The sequence below is a fragment of the Berghia stephanieae genome, chromosome 8 (assembly GCF_034508935.2).
Source record: "Berghia stephanieae isolate SIO BIC M18660-M18661 chromosome 8, UCSD_Bste_1.3, whole genome shotgun sequence".
Lineage (NCBI taxonomy): Eukaryota > Metazoa > Mollusca > Gastropoda > Nudibranchia > Aeolidiidae > Berghia > Berghia stephanieae.
Window position 1 is genome coordinate 21,414,752 of NC_088367.1, and position 16,729 is coordinate 21,431,480.

Here is a 16,729-nt window from a genome sequence, read left to right on the forward strand (position 1 = left end):
GAGAATCTACTAAAAAAGTTTTTGTCTTCAATATTACTATTCAAAAAGAAGAAATAGATAATAATTATTTAATACTGAATTGATTCCAATATAAAATAGGTAAAAAATGGATCTTAAAACTAATATATTTAATATGTTGTTTTCTTTAAATATTTGGCAAAACAGAATTCATTTATTTTTTTTAATGATGGCACAAATTAAGAAAAATGTGTTGAAAGAGCACAAAAAAAAAAACAAAAAAGAAAAGAAGAAAACGAAAACAATAAAAATATATGGAACAACGTAAATATCAACAAAGTGAATAGTTACATCGAATTTGAAATGAATGACTGAAATGAATTTTTAAAATTCCAACAGTTAAAATGTGAATCATATGTAGAACAAGAAAATGACTAGCTAACTGGTGATTATTGATTATAATTAAATATTCACAGGACTTTTATGTCCATGTGTCACATTCACAACAAAATAATTAAAGCTTATAAGAAAATATGTAAACAAAGTGATAGGAAACAAAATAATTGTAAGTATAGGCTAAGCTGATTTTCCTGTTCTGAATCAACAATCCAGGACTGATTCAAAATCTCAACACATTATTTATTTTTTAAGCTTTCAATTAATCGGGTAGCAAAACTATTATTTCAAAATCCTAATTACACAATATATGATGGAGAGATGATTTTCCAGAATAAAAATACCATCTCCGACAAAATGACAAACTAATCTCTTTCCCTCTCAGCAAAATATACTTGGCATAGCCTAAAAGAAACCAAATGGTCTCATTCCAGTACAAGGACACAAAGCCGCAAGGGATGACTAATAATACAGGGGGGGTGTATAAAGCTGTCAAGGGTGAAGACCAATGTAGAACAAACTGGCCCAGGATGGCCAATGATCACAGAGCTCTGCGAGAAAATCTGCCCATCACATATATTAAGAGACATAATTTATAATTACAAGAGAAAAAGAATCAAAGAAAAGTTGCAAGATAAGTGATCAATCAGATCCCTGACATATTTTGCCCTGACCTCTTAATTATCTGACATCGGATTCTCAGACAACTTTTACACAATGCATTAAAAGCCTAAATACAGTGCACACGGAAATCTCGAACAGGTTGGAACCGGGTCTATTTGTATGAGATTCTGTGTTGAGTAATTTACAAAGAATATGAAGATGAATATGAGGGAGGTAAATATGAGTGGTCTTGGTAAGGTCTCATTATAATGAGGGGTAGTGATTAGTGCGAATGTCTCATTCAGAGGTGGAATAAGGTTCCAAGTTGGTGGCTATAGTACGAAGACAAAGCTAGCACATCGCAATGTTGATAACACACTCAGTACATGAAGTCTTTACCTCTGAATCCAGTACCTTATCACATTAACTCCCCACTTATCTCCTCTTTGATATAACAGTAACAGCCTCAGGCCATCAATGCCTCGCTGGTCTCCCACTGGTACTGGGACACATTAGAATTATATAGAGTGACGCGTCTTGTGCGTATGACCCTGGTCAATCATGCTTTGCATCCCCCCTCTTCCAAACACAATCTCTCTCTCTCTCACATACGCACACACACATATATATACACTCTAGACAAATGCACGCTTGTTATATTAATTAACTTACTTAATGTCATTTGAGAGCGAAGATAGCTTTCATTTCCATTCAATACAAACAGAAGGCAAAACAATTTTATGAACAAACATGAAAGTGAATGTCCAGTTTCTTCGAGATTTCCGTGTTGGCCTTCGAAAGTGTTCAAAATTTTTGTGTTGCCAATACTATGAAAATACATCGATTAAAAAGGGGAATTGAGACTTGATCGAGATTTCTGTGATGCACTGTATAGACAAATGACATAGTTAAATATTTCAAATTGATGCCAATATGTCTGTTAATGTATACTCACATTTACAAGAAAAAATGCAAATTCCTTTTTGTATTGTGAACACAAAAATGTGGAAGGCAATTTTGTTTTTCCTGCTTAGACCAATAACCTGAAAATTAAGTTCAGGATTTTTTCAACCTCAGAAAAAGAAATCGTCAAATTAAAAATTTATCATCCACATAAAAGACTTTCAAAACATAACCTTTCAGGTTGTACAAATCTATTCTTTTACAAAATATAACAACCCTTTACTGGCCAGGTTCAATTTTACTCTTACCCCATATCATACCCCAGGTCAAATCATTTTGACTGCTTTAATGCTAAGCTAAAAAAAAAAAAAGGTTGTGACTTAATAGATAATGGGATAAATATTTATGGTTTTAAATAAATCTTGTCTCAAAATTAAAGAGTTAATCAAAACCAAGACAAAGTGGCACATTTGTACGATAAATAGTTTTGACCAGAAGAAGATGGGTGAGAGGGTTGGTGGAAACTAAAAACCAAAATATTTTTTTTAAAACAACTCAAATAAATCGATTGGGATGAATCATTAATCAATACAATCAAACAAGAGATCCATATTTGAATGGTTCCAAAAATAATTCTTTGTATTTTATCAACTTTTTTCTTTTTAAATTTGCACATTACAGAAGGTAAAATGAAATGGTGCTCTTGGTTCATTTTACAGTTTTCAGTATAATGACGAATTTCACCGAAATCAATCAAACAGTCACTGTGTTAAAATTCATTTATGTCCACTTATTTTAGGTGAAAGTGAGGTCAGGGGAAATCACCACTCCCTTAGTAAAAGCAGTAAGATGCGACGTCAGATAACAGTGTAATTGGACTCCACCAGTAAAAGATCGGTTTGATAAAATAATTAGAGAAAGATATAAACAAACAATAATATTGGTCGTAATGCAGAATACACTGTACACAATTTATACAGCAATGTTTCATTATATTTCACAGTGATATATATTTATATATAATATAGTACTGAAATGGCTTGGAGGTGAGAGTAAAGTGACAAGATCTTTGAACATAGAATGAGATACCGGGTGAGAATATAATAATAATAACATGAAATCGTTACTAAGAGACGGAAGTGACCGCAAAAAAGTGCACGAAGGCTTGAAAATATGCTATGACAGCAGATCAAGCGAACAGATTCAATACAGGAAAAGTATTGTCATTGAGAATATCCAACAAATACTTTATGAGATGTTTAAAAATTTAGATTTTTAAAATTTTTTTTTTGTGAGACTTAAAAATATTTAATGTTAAATTTGGAAATATTACTTTTTCCAAGCTCATTTTCTTTAAAATTATTGTACAGTGGAATCCACATAAAGTCAACACTCTTAAGGTCAAATTCTGCTTGAAGTCAAAACTTATTGTTGGTCCCTAATTTTCTGTTCTTTATTTTAGTGTGTTCCATTGATAATGGTATATGTCAAATTTGCTTATAGTCAAAAAATCTTTCTGTTCAGGCCATGTTGGATTCATCAGGATTCCACGGTACTTCTTTTGCTTTCTTCAAAAATAAAAATATATTTCACTCCATTTATTAAATTCTTCTGGAAAATATGCAATACAAGAATTTCACTGGACTATTATTGAGGTTACTTGGCACATGAAATATATTATATCAGATGTGACCAAACTGTGTATACGGATTGAATCTTTCATTTTGAATAAAGCACTTTTGTAATACAACAATCTTCATCTGGAATCATCGGAGGTTGAATCGTCATCAACATCATCTCCATCCTCATCGCCATCTTCATCCTCTTCAGAACTACTTGAATTTGAAGTGTTGACAGTCATTATACGAGCATCATAAGCTGCTTTTGGCGAGGGTCGATGGTGATAAGTTATTTTTGGAGTTTGAGCGGACCGGACACGATTGATAACTGAACGGATACCAGTTGCTTTGCTGTGAGCTTTCTCAGGGACAGCTTTGTTGACCGAACTTGACCGAGGTTTCACTGGATGTGAGCCAGGTGGTTGCGGAGGTTTTCTGTGAGGACTGATAACCAAATCAATTTGTGGCTTTCGTCGAACAGGACTAACAGCCCATTTAGATTCAGGCTTTACATTCCTTCTCTCAACACCTGGAGAAACTGAACTGTCACGTGCAGTGGTTGATTTAAGTGAGAAAGTTTTAGAGTTATTATCCTTTCTCCTTGACAGTAAAGAGAAATTTCGACTTGGTGAATTTGTATTATGCACACTACCATTGTTTCTATTAATAGCACCCACAGCCTTGCCAGTGGGCGGCTTTCCTACAGGAGTAGTTTTTGAAATTGCACCAGTAGCTTTTCCTCCTCCAAGCAATGAAGAAAACCCTCTAGAACCAGGTGGCTTAGTTTGCAATTTGCTGTTTTTAGAAAACTGTCCTGGTTTTTTAGCATCGCCAGACTGTTGCTGTTGTTTATCAGAACTTGAAGATGACTCAGAGCTTGAATCGTCAAAATCAGATGTTTCACTAGATTCTGAATCAGAATACATGTCAAGTTGAGCATTCTGTCTCCACATAGCAGTGAGTACAGGGTCTGACTTGACACCAGATTTGGTTTTGGCACTTTTGTTGGCAGTCTTGCATGTTGTTGGTGAAGGGGGAGGAGGAGCAGCCTATGGAAATAGATTTTAATATATTTAGTATATAAAATTTGCAATAAAGAAAATAATGTTCATTAAGACTTGTCAGGAGTAATGAAAAAAAAAAAAATCGAGACATTTGAATGTTGATGTCTGCATTCTAAATCAAGAAGAACTGACATCCTTTCCTGGCCGAAAATGTAAAAGAATATTTGTGAAAAAAAATAAATTCAAATCACAACTCATTTCTTTTCTGAACTAAAAAGCCCTTGAATAAGACTTCATCTCGCTTTCAATAAGACAGCACCAATCACTCGCTACCATCTAAATAAGAGATTGGTTTATTGCCGCATACCTTTTACAAAATATTATATGACCTAGCTACATGGTTACTTCTACTGGGCAAAGAGGCAAAGGAAAAGAATGATGTAACATACAGTCAAGTTAGGTATGTAGTGAGTGTGAGATGGGTGTTCTATCATTGAACCATATAGAACCCTTATCTCTCCTCAATGAATATTTCTCAAGCTGAAATCATTATCTTTAAATTCCACACTGGATAATATTATAAGAAAGACCTTCTAAAATCCAGTTCCAGCTAATAGAGAAACTAAGCTTGAAAGAGGGTTGCCAATTCAGGAAGCAAAAATTTTCTGAACTTTTATGCAAACAAATAGAACGACCCCTTTCTGAGTGCGTGAGTAAAAGGACATTATTTTTTTTCTTTCTGTTTAGCAGGTGATTGAAATATACTGAGGGTTTATAACATAATGAATTCCATAAAAATATGGAAAGTTGGCAACCTCGTTGAAAATCCATTTTCCCTCCAATTGGTTAAACAAGACAATTTTTAAAACAACAACAACAAAAAAAGTTGATATTTTAGAACATTAATATGGAATTAAAAAAAAAAAATTAGGACATGACTATCAACAATAAAAATTAATTAAACCGAAATCCAATATACTTCATAATCAAATTTGATGAGACATAATTTGGTCAAAGCGTAGTGAATGATTCTAAAAATAAATAGATAAATAAATCAAGGAACACTGTTCACATAAAAGAATTGTATTTTGCATCTGTGGCCTTATACAAGTACAAGCATTGAAAATTGCAGCAGTTCAGCTTGAGTGGGATGTATGATATTGAGGAAGTTTTGGGAGATGAACAGTAAATTAGAATCACTTTTTCAATCAAAAGTTTTTAAAAAATCTTGTGTCCACTCAGCACATCAAACAGGATCGTATTTTTATCAATATTGAATTCCAAGAATTCCTGATCAATGTGTGGTGTTCTGACAAAACTCTTTGGATGTCAGAAAAAGTTGAATCACATATTCGAATAGAAGCATCATCTCTGGGCAAAATGGACTTTGAATCTTGAAATTATCTCAATTAGGGTCAAACTAAGACAGAAAGCATGTTGGGAAACAGATATAGGGGAATAGATGACACAGTAAGAGCCATCCTGCCCACTATGGGAGGTCAGGAACCAGCTATGTTTTTGGTGATATTATTTTAGTTTTCAGATCTTGATAATGACTTTTAGAAATCTTATATTGTAAATTATGATAAAAATTGAAAGAAAATGCAAAAGTCATATGATTTTATTGATGACACAATATTTCACATAGGACAGTGGAAGGTGGTAGCTATGCTCAGTCATTTATGAACTCAATAGTAGCTTAACTTATATTCATGCACACTGACCTGCATTCCAGAGAGTGAACAATGACAAAAAGAATGATATGTAATATGTTGGGGTTTGGTAAAAGTTTTGGTACTCAGCCCTGAATTGAAATCCTCTACCATAGAGGCAGATTTTAGGTCAATTTTAAAGGCATTTCACTTAGAAAGTGCTCAGAAAAAAATTTAATTAAATTATCAATAAGCTTCAAATTGTAAAATCCTTTCGTGAGAATGTAGGTGCATGAATAATAAAAATGATGAAGTGAAAAAAATGAAAATCATACAGATAATGATTTTTAAAACTTTTTTTCAGCTTGTATCTCAAAACTAGCTTGTGCGACATCTGACGGATTTTGCCAAATCAGCACACAAATAATAAACAAACAAATAAACATTTACCTAATACAAATTCATGTTAAATCAATGCAAGCTTACCAGTCTAAAAGTTCCTTCGCTTCTTGTGATGAGGTCCACCATTTCGTCCTTCATGCCAGCCATTTGCACAAAGGACTGCAGGCATTCTATCAAATCACCTGGAAAGAAGTCAACAAAATGTAACATCAAATATCTTTTTACATATTTTTTTCCTTCGTAATTTTATTGGAGGAAGAGGAGGAGGGAGAGAAAGAAAGAAAAAGATAAAAAAGAAGGAGAAGGATAAGAGGAGGAGGATAAAGAGTAGAGAAAGAAGGAGGAGGAGGGAGAGAGGAGAAGGGGAAGGAGGAGGAAGAGGAAGAAGGAACGTTTTTAGTTGACAAGAAATCAAAATAAGCACCTTATTATCAAATCATTCTCCTGTGAGACAATGTTGAATTCATGGTGCTGAGATTAATATTTAATCTCTATAATAAAAATCTTAATTCCCACCTTCAGCTATAAAGTCTTTAGCCCTTTTTCCACTTTTGAATGGCCCCACAGCATTCCTGTTGAACAACACACGAGGGACCGTCCACCGAACAGTGTCAATTATTCCAGCAAATGGTTGAACCTGAGTTTTAAAAAATTAAAAATTAAACATCTGACAGCTTGGTTGCCAAATTTTGTTTTGAAAATTTAACTTGAACCAAATATTTGTGAAGAATTTTATGTGTAGCTCATAGAGAGCATTGAGGCTTCCGATAGCTCAATTGGAAAAGTACTCCAATCACCACCAAAGCAAAGGGTTTTGATTCCAGGTTTCACTATGGTTTTATCTAACCCCTCTGTTAAACAGGCAATGATTAGGTAGTTGAGTCGTTTAGGCCCTGTGAAAAGTACTTTGTGATAGACTAGCATTCTGTCCAAAGGGTGACAAGCAATTGTAACTGTAAATTTAATAGTCCAGAAACCAGGGCAAAATTCAACTCCATGATCCAAAAATACTATTTAAAAAAATAAAATATTTTAAACATCTTCTGACATCTTTAGGTAATGCATGTCTTTATATTATACAAGGTGTCCCAGAAGTCGTACAACATGCACATTTTTATGAAAATACATAAGAGTAACAATATAATATTAATAATGAGATATAATAATATCATTTTTTTTTTAACGTTCCAGATATGGGTGAAAAAACTAATGATACAAGAAAGAGTTAAATTCGTTTTTATGTATGGGGAAAAATGGGGATCTAATGCTGAAGAATTCAACCATATTCATCATGAGAGACAAACGCCTTTGAGCTATACTACTGTATGCCATTTGATTAAACGTTTCATAGACACAATTTTATAAAGAGAATTGATGCATGTATCGATGCAGAGGATGAACAATTTGATCATCTATTATGATTATTAATAAAATTGTTATTCACTTGGATTATCAGAAGAATCTACATGGTGTGCGACTTTTGGGACACCCTGTATAATTTGGCACTTTGTCACAATGGTAAAATCCCCAATGAATTGAAACATATACAGGGATTTGAATGATCTAACTATCAAAAGTTTTTGTTATGCTTTTGCTTATGTATTAGTAGGGCATTTAATGACAACTGCAACTACTCATATTTTGTCAGAGGCCCTTACCCATAGAAGTCATTAGGTATTAAGATATCAAAAAAGAGGAATTTCTGTTGAAAAAGAGGATTTAAATTACCATTCTTGAAATAAAGGCTGTAACAATGAATTGTTTTGTTTGTTTTTAGGGTTCTACGGCGCTTGCAACACATTAAGGTCGTATCAGTGCCAGTAAAAAGGAAGAAAATGGGATAGTAAAAAGTTCTAGAATTAAAATTAAAGCAGCCAAGAATAAGGAAGACAAAGGGTAGTTGGTTCAAATAGGAAACAGATGTAGATTCCAAGAGCACACTATCTCATCCAGCCACAAGCACAGGTCCCCACTAAGAGGAATACACTCAAATGTGAAATCATATATAATATATACAAAACGTAATACAGTGCATAACAGAGAGATGATTTACAAGGAAAAAAATATCTCCCAAAACTCACTATACATTTGACTGTTTCCCTCCCAGCCAGGGTATCTGGCCAGGGCCAGGACAAAACCAAGTAATCTCATTCCAAGACAAAGACAGAAAGCATGTTGGAAAACAGACATAGGAGGGTAGAAGACACAGTATGTACCTCCCTGCCCACTATGGGAGGTCAGGAACCCTACCCAGAACAATGAATCCTTTGAGTTGAGTAATTACAGATGTAGCAATTATAATTAACAATATAATTCAATATTTTTTTTTCCAATGCAGAAAGATGCTATTCTATTTTAAATATATACAAATGCCACAATGCTTATATCATGTCAAGCTCTCAGTGTAGTCACCATTAGCCTTCCTGACAAGGAAAAAAATTGTTTGAAACAAATACATCCCCTTACAGCATGTTATTTTACTTTCTGTATAAAAAAAAGAATGTAACTGTAATGTGATCTAACTGTAATGGGCGGAATTACATGATTTCCTCTGAAAAAGAGAAATGATTCAGTGAAAAGCGAAGAGGTAGGGGCCTCTACTACTGCTGTCACTTACCACAACTCGAACAATAACTACTGAGTTCACTTAGTATCTGATATTTCAGGGATAGGAAACAAAAAGGCATTTTGATCTGATCCATCATCAGTATTATATAGGTTTCCATTGATTTACCTTCTAGTTTTAGTCAGGAGAAGAAAAAAAACAACAAAAAAACAAAAAAAAAAAAAAAATTTCCATTTGCTACTCTGCCCCTGTTCAGTAAAAATGCAAAACACTAACCAATGAGTATCTTTGTTTTATCTTTGGTCAGTGACACTGAACTTACCTCTAACGATGTTCCCATCACTAGCACCATGTCAGTTTGTAGCATGTCCTTGAGGTAAAAATAGAAACGTTTGGGCAACTCCTCTCCAAAAAAGACAATGTCAGGTTTCACAATACCCTGGAGAAATAATAACAGAAAAGATAGAGGTAACAATAACAAAAGAAAAACACGTACAAATTAAAATAAATGAATAATAATCCTTTAAAATCCTACTATTTGACTACCAAATAAATTTGTTAATGAAAATATTCAACAATTTGACACTCAAGATCTTCTTTTACCACCAACAACAAAAACAATATTTAATAGTGATAAGATAGGGGAAATATAGAGAGAGGTAAATAGACTCCAATAATCAATTATCTGGATTTTAGGTCTATTCATTGTTTTTGCTAACGAAGGGTTTGAATCCAAAACATTCCTTGTAATATGTGTTTTGATCATTTTGACACTGTTGTATCATACTTTAACAATGCATAGCTTCAAGCAGGCCGGTAATTACTTATTATTATAAGATAAACCTCTAACTTTTGATTTCTCTCTATAAGCCAACATATGACAGTTACTTCAAACTGATTGATTTTAACAAGGCATGAGCATGTGTCAATTCTTACATAACATCCTCTTTTTGTGCACTTTGGAAGTTTGTCGTTGAAGATTGATTCCTGAAAGTAAAGAAATATTATAAGTGAAAAAATTTTCTGAGAGATATGCTCTAGATAAGCTTTCAAATGAAGCATTTACCATTTAAATCAAATACTTGACTATCTTCATTTGCTTGTTCTAAATAATTGGAAGAAGAAGAAGGAGGAGGAGGAGGAGGAGGAGGAGGAGGAGGAGGAGGAGGAGGAGAGAAGGAGAGAGAGAGAGAGAGAGAGAGAGGAGGGGGGGGGGGGGTCATGCAGATAATTAGAATTTGGCTTCAGAAATACAACGTTGATAGTAGATCAATCATGAACTAGATCCATTAGAAACTGGTGATCAGGTCTCTCCAATACTCTTTGTCCGCTCCTCTTCAGGAATTCCACATCTCACATCACCTGTCAGCCACTTAGAGACGCTTTTTACACAAGTAATAATTAAGTCTCTTCTTCTTCTCCCTCTTATATTCCTTTCAGCAGTCATTCCAATATCATTGTTCCTCATTGTAAATTTTTGCAGCCAAAAAGATAATATACGTAAAAAGAAAGTAAATGGGAAACAAATATTTTTTTCTTTAAATGACTCCCATATGACTATGCATGTTCATAAAAACATTTATTTATAATACAGCTTGCAAAAAGAGGAAAAGGAGAATAGAAGTATTCACCTTGATTTCAGAACCCCTATACTTTTCTTCACATAGAACACAAGATGCTGTAGAGAAGGTTCCATGGGCCTCTACCAGTTTGTCAGGAGGAACACCAGCCACTATTGCAGAGATAAAAAAAGATTATCAGAAAGCATTTAAAACTCATTACCTCTTTAAAAAGATATGTATAAGTTTTTTAAAAAGGGATGGCAACACTTTTAGCAGCTTTCAGTACCCCAGTAACAGTAAAAAGGATGGCGAATGATCAAAAATGTTAGATCTGTAATCCAAAGCACCTAAGGAAATGTAAAACAAAGAGATCTTGTTCACTTAGAAAAGGAAATTTAATTCCAGATTTCGAGACCAATTAAAGTCCTAACCAGACACAAGCACAGAATCCTTGCTCAATGGGATACAGTCAGATGGCTTTTAAATATACATAGCTAACACAACTATAATACGAAGTGACAATTATCGGGGGGAGGGGGGGGGGGGGGGGGGAAACAACTGATCATCGTATTAAAAAATACATTCATTTGGCAATCTCCTCCATCTTAAAGATAAAAGGGCGAACTGTTCCAAACTAAATGGCCAATTCCTGAGCTCCTGTTATAACAGAAATAAAGGGAAGGGAGACCATAATTTTCTTAATGGTTGTGATTGACACTAAATCTTCAGCATTTGAAGTGGGAAATGAAAACACCTTGGATAAGATTCTTGTGACTAACTAACATTAAAAATTTTTTATTCTACACACCCCTGAATAGGGAGGATCCCCTTCGTCAAATGATATTATTTTAGAAAAATAGAGGAGGTAAGGGGAGGGTTTGTGTGGAAACATTGTATTCATATAGAGCTCATTCATGGTAAACACTTAACAATCATTTATGTTTTTAAATCTTCTAAAGATGGAGGTGTACACACATTGGAAGAAACATGCAGCTTCTACAAACTTCAGATAATGTTAACCTTGATTTACACCAGGAGGCCCTCCGTATTCAAAGCCCATCCCATGTAGGACAAGGAAAATGTATATATACAAAATACCATTCCTGGGGTCATAACGCTGAGGTTTCCCATCAACAATTCAAATTCATACCTGATTTAGTAATTTTGCAAGTCCAAGACCTTATCTCTAAAGCACAGCAGCACACGTGGAATTAATCATATAGGATATAATTTATTACAACAAGAAAAAATTTATGTCATAAAATAAATTTTGATTTGAAAAAAAAAGAAAGATAACTCACATCTTTCAAGTCCGTCTATATTTTGTGTGTACATTCGCAGCAAGATGCCTCTGTCATTAAGAAGACGTGCAAGGTAGTGTATGTAGTTTGGTCTGTATTTGCCGGATGGATACAACTCTTTAGCAAGGGTGAAAAAGGGTCGTGGATTGTGGTGAAAAAAGTCAATGTCAAAAATGGCCTCTGGATAGGGGATGTTGTATTGTTGAAGGTTATCATAAAGACCAGTGCCAGGGGTCCTGTTCAAAATAAAAGGAGGAAAGCGATTGATATAGATTACAGTAAAACCTTAAATCTCCCCCAATTTACAGATTACTAAAGGCAAGATAGAAAATATCTAATTTTGTGCGGGGGGGGGGGGGGGGGGGGGGGGGGGGGGAATTTGTATTTCAAGAATATTATTTGATGCAAGATCATTTCTACGAATTGTGACTTAAAATGACTCAAGAATTGATGAAGTACAGTCCAGTTTGCTGCTATATCCAATTATTACTAAAATAGCACCATTTTCATAGCAGTTTAATGAAAACGCAGGAGGAATAAAAATAAATTTAACCAATTTTGTATGTTCCAATTAAACCTGTATGAGTACAAGTGGCTATAATGCCAACTTTATGACAGGTATTGACTGTAATAAATTCATAATCACTCTATTGGTTACTCCAAGGTTTTAAATGCTTCAGCATGATGAGGTTTTACTTTAGGCAACATCTTTAATGACGCAATCCCTCAATCCCATTATTATCATAGTGACACACAAATTATGCCCCAACAGTCAGCAACCATCACTAAAAGAAAGTGAAAAGTGAGTTATAATTAGTAATGCTCAAGAAACGAATGATCCCATTGGTTGTACTATTGAATACAACTCAATGATCACTTTCTTTAAGTGGTCATCACCATGCATTCTGATATAGATTTTTGAGTTGTGTCAGGTTATGACTTTATGAAGGCTGCATCATGACCAATTATTTAAACTGAAAATGTTTCTGTCTTTAAAAAAAATAAAAGAGATAATGAGCTTATGTAATATAATCATATTTAAAATCAAATCTTTTAAAAAATACATACCTGAAATCAGGGATACCACTTGGTGTTGAAATGCCTGCTCCGGCAACAATGACTACATTCTTAGCTCTATTCTCCCTCAACATGCTAGCTACATCTGTTAAGTTACGAAGAATTACTCTGTTATTGTTAGAGCAAAATGTCCTCCTGAAAAGAAAAAATATTAAATGACCAGAAAGAGAAATGTTAAATCTTGAGGGAATGCCAATAAGTATAACATCAATAAATACTATTACAACTAATATGAAAATAATAAAAATAATAATAATAATAATAATAATAATAATAATAATAATAATAATAATAATAACAATAACAATAATAACAATAATAATAATAATAATAATAATAATAATAATAATAATAATAATAATAATAATAATAATAATAATAATAATAATCATACAGTGTTCGCCATCTAATAATAATAACTCATCTTTTGGGTGACAACATTACCAGTTTATTTAAGACACAAGGTGTGTGAGTGTGTAAGGGGGGGGGGGGGAGGAGTTGTAATACGTAATATTTCAAAGAAGACGAAATAGTAAATTTAACAATATAACATGTTATTGTTTTTCTAACTTCCTTCATGTTGGTGGTAGTTGATTTATTTGAAATAGGCAATGCCTCCCAGCCCCCTCCAGGCACATTATCCTTCCCAGACCATTTCATATACTACTATGTCAAGCTGCAGTTATGAAATATGTTACTGGTTGGGGCTATCAACAACTTTATCTTAAATACATAACTGAATCAGAAAAAGATACTTTGTCTAGATAAACAAAGGAGTAAAAAAATAAAAGGGTTTCTTGTAAAATATTCGGTATAAATTTATTGGTTAATTTGACTTACATGATATGTAATTTCATTGTAAACATGATACGGATTGTCACCATTGTAAGATAATTCGACTAAAATTATGATTGTTTGTTATGTTAAAGGTTACAAACAGTGTCTCTTTACTGTCTTTTTCAAGAAGTGACTAAGATAATTGACAAGTAACCACAGCACTGCAAATGGAGCAATAAGTACTATATTTCTTACTCAATGAAAAAGTGAATGCTGACAGTGGGGCTAAAATTACGGTTTCCTAGGTGGAATTGCAATGCCTTATTCACTGAGCCATCATAACTTAAGCTTTTTTATACGGTGCAATACCCACTAAACACGCTCAAAGCACTTTACAAGGGGTCCTGTGACATGATGCCTGTAAGGCAATATTACAATTTCTTTTAGACAGAGTAACAACCTAGTACTCATTTTACACTTGAGTATGGTGAGAGAATGTGAATAAAAAGCTTTTTCCAAGGACTCAACTATGTGCCGAGCAAGGCTCAAACCCAGGACCTCCCGATCTTAAAGTCAGTGTCATACCACAAGACCACATGCCCCTTTATGAAATGGAAAACTTGGGTCTGCTGCAATGTAAAGCCTATTAAAATGGTAAAACCGTGGAAATGTCCTATTTAGAATTGCATATATTTGTGCTGCATTGTGGTCTTGTAGTATGACACCTGCGTGCCGACGTGTTGTCCCTGGTTTTAGTCCCACTCTGGGCAGTGCAAAATTCAGTCCTTGGAAAAGACTCTTTATCACATTTTCTCACCGCACTAGGGTTTGAAATGAGTCATTAACAGCATTGTATCTGTCAAAAAAAGTTGTATAGTACATCATAGATATTATGTTCATCCCTCATAATAAATGCTGCATTTGGGGTCCTATGTAGAGTGCTTTGTGCACATTTGTGGATATGGCACTATAAAAAAGCATTAGTTTAGATTTATTTCTAAAATTGTTAGTATGTAAACAATTTCATTTACCTATTTTCAAACTGGTGTGAAGTTGTCTTGTCTCGTGACTGTATATTGAGGTCTCTCATTCCAGAAACAATACCGGAGTCTGAATCTGACTGGTTCCCTCCTTTACTGCTTCCACTGTTGGTTTGGGTGCTACTACTTGATCCAAAATGTCGTTGACGAAACTGAGGGGGACTGGGGCTAAGGGAGGGGGATTTGTCCTGCATGTCACCACCGGCTAATCTCATTGAACCTGTAATAACTTGACAATTTGAAGAAAAAATCTCTTAAAGATTTTTTACGAACACTGTTGGTCAAGTAGATCCAAATAAAATCATTAATTAAAATTGTCATTCAAGAATGTATAAATGCATTACTTTCATATGTGTTAAAAGTTAAATATTCAAATATCACATATAACTTTATATGACTCCATTGAGAAAAGAAACCAAAACAAAAGAGGCATAACGAAAAAAAAAAAAAAAGGAAATGGGGTGAAATTACCAAGGGAGAGGAAGAAAGAGAGATGTGTACCATAATTCCTAGCTGGTGGCGAGAATGTCACAAACTAAGACATCAAGGAATGAGTTGGAACACATTTGAAAGAAGTATGAGTCAGTAGGTGTGATGGCTATGAAATTATGTAATAGGCACCAGAAGATGCAACAGGTATGAATTTACCGCAGGTGACCACGGATGGCTAGTTTCCTCATTAAAATATAAGATTGACTAGTTGGAACTGTGAAGTGATAGATATGAATGCGTTTTAAGGGTCGAATTATAATTAAGAAAATCCTTTAAAAATTGATTTGAGATTTTGGGGGAAAATAATATTTAATTATAATCCTAGAATTACTGAAATGTAATTTCTCAAAATATACTTTAAAAAAGCACGAAAAAAAAAGGTCGAAAATGGTAAAGGCAAAGGTAATAAGAAAAGTCTGAAAAACAGAAAGCTATTCTGCTATTTTCTCATTATGTCATTTTTCTAGGGATGTGGGTTACTGTGTCAAATACTTTTCAGAAACTATTCCATGAAATTGTCTGACAATTTCCACATTTATCACAGAGATAATGAAATTATGTCACCATAGAGAGATTTTTTTGGATAGGGTATATATGTGCATTTTGTCACAAAATTTTGATTCGCAACTTTGTAATGTTCTAATACTAATATAAATCCCATAATCAGCTAAAGCTGTAAAATCTCTCTTTATGGTGACACACAATGCTACAATTACTACAATGCTGATCAGCAGAGGGAAGAATATGGAGGTTATCTAGTTCTTGCGGAAAATTTGCCACAAGATTCTTTTACTTTTTAATGCCAGAACCCAGAATCAGAACGCAAAACGGGTATCAAAAATGTTTTTTATCCTATAAGGACTCACTCCTTGGAAATTGACACTTCCATAATAATATAACGACGATACAGAATTATTAAATCAAAATTAAAACCGCCCTCTATGACCCAAACTCAAACCGTCCCTTAATTCTGCTCTTGAAAGTGCAAGAAAGAGCACTAGACCTAGTAACAAATAAGGCGGGACATGGGGCTCATTTTTAGTAAAGGCTATGGCTTTAGCTTAGGCTTAGGCTTTTTTAAAAGTTTAAAGTGAGTGGAGTCCAGAACGAAAAATAAGAGTAAGAGCCTCTGTCTACCGGGGAGAGCGAATGGGGATGACAAGAGTAAATTGCAGGTGTAAAGTGTAAGGAGAGTTTGTTGTATGTTGGATAGGAGATGGATAGATAGATAGATAGATAGATAGATAGAGAGAGAGAGAGAGAGAGAGAGAGAGAGAGAGAGAGAGAGAGAGAGAGAGAGAGAGAGAGAGAGAGAGAGAGAGAGAGAGAGACTTACCCTTTTGCTGCATTCCTCCACATCTTGTAAAAGTAGAAGCA

General features: G+C 34.1%; 1 protein-coding gene across 3 annotated transcripts in view; it reads right to left on the reverse strand.

Moving 5' to 3' along the window:
* Positions 1–3,141: 3,141 nt before the first annotated feature.
* Positions 3,142–16,729, reverse strand: part of LOC144978354 (uncharacterized) — a 13,855-nt gene continuing 267 nt past the window's right edge. Inside the window, exons 1-10 of one of the 3 annotated variants that reach the window (XM_078924278.1) lie at positions 16,689–16,729; positions 14,852–15,089; positions 13,035–13,178; positions 11,967–12,202; positions 10,735–10,835; positions 10,040–10,090; positions 9,426–9,542; positions 7,054–7,174; positions 6,622–6,719; positions 3,142–4,528 (exon numbers count right to left, since the gene is read on the reverse strand). The exon at positions 16,689–16,729 is cut by the window's right edge and continues 267 nt beyond it. In XM_078924278.1, coding sequence (XP_078780404.1) covers positions 3,617–4,528; positions 6,622–6,719; positions 7,054–7,174; positions 9,426–9,542; positions 10,040–10,090; positions 10,735–10,835; positions 11,967–12,202; positions 13,035–13,178; positions 14,852–15,089; positions 16,689–16,729 — 2,059 coding nt within the window. In that variant the 3' untranslated portion in view covers positions 3,142–3,616. Of the gene's footprint in view, positions 4,529–6,621; positions 6,720–7,053; positions 7,175–9,425; positions 9,543–10,039; positions 10,091–10,734; positions 10,836–11,966; positions 12,203–13,034; positions 13,179–14,851; positions 15,135–16,688 lie in introns of all 3 variants that reach the window. The other 2 variants (XM_078924279.1, XM_078924280.1) reach the window with 2 other exon arrangements.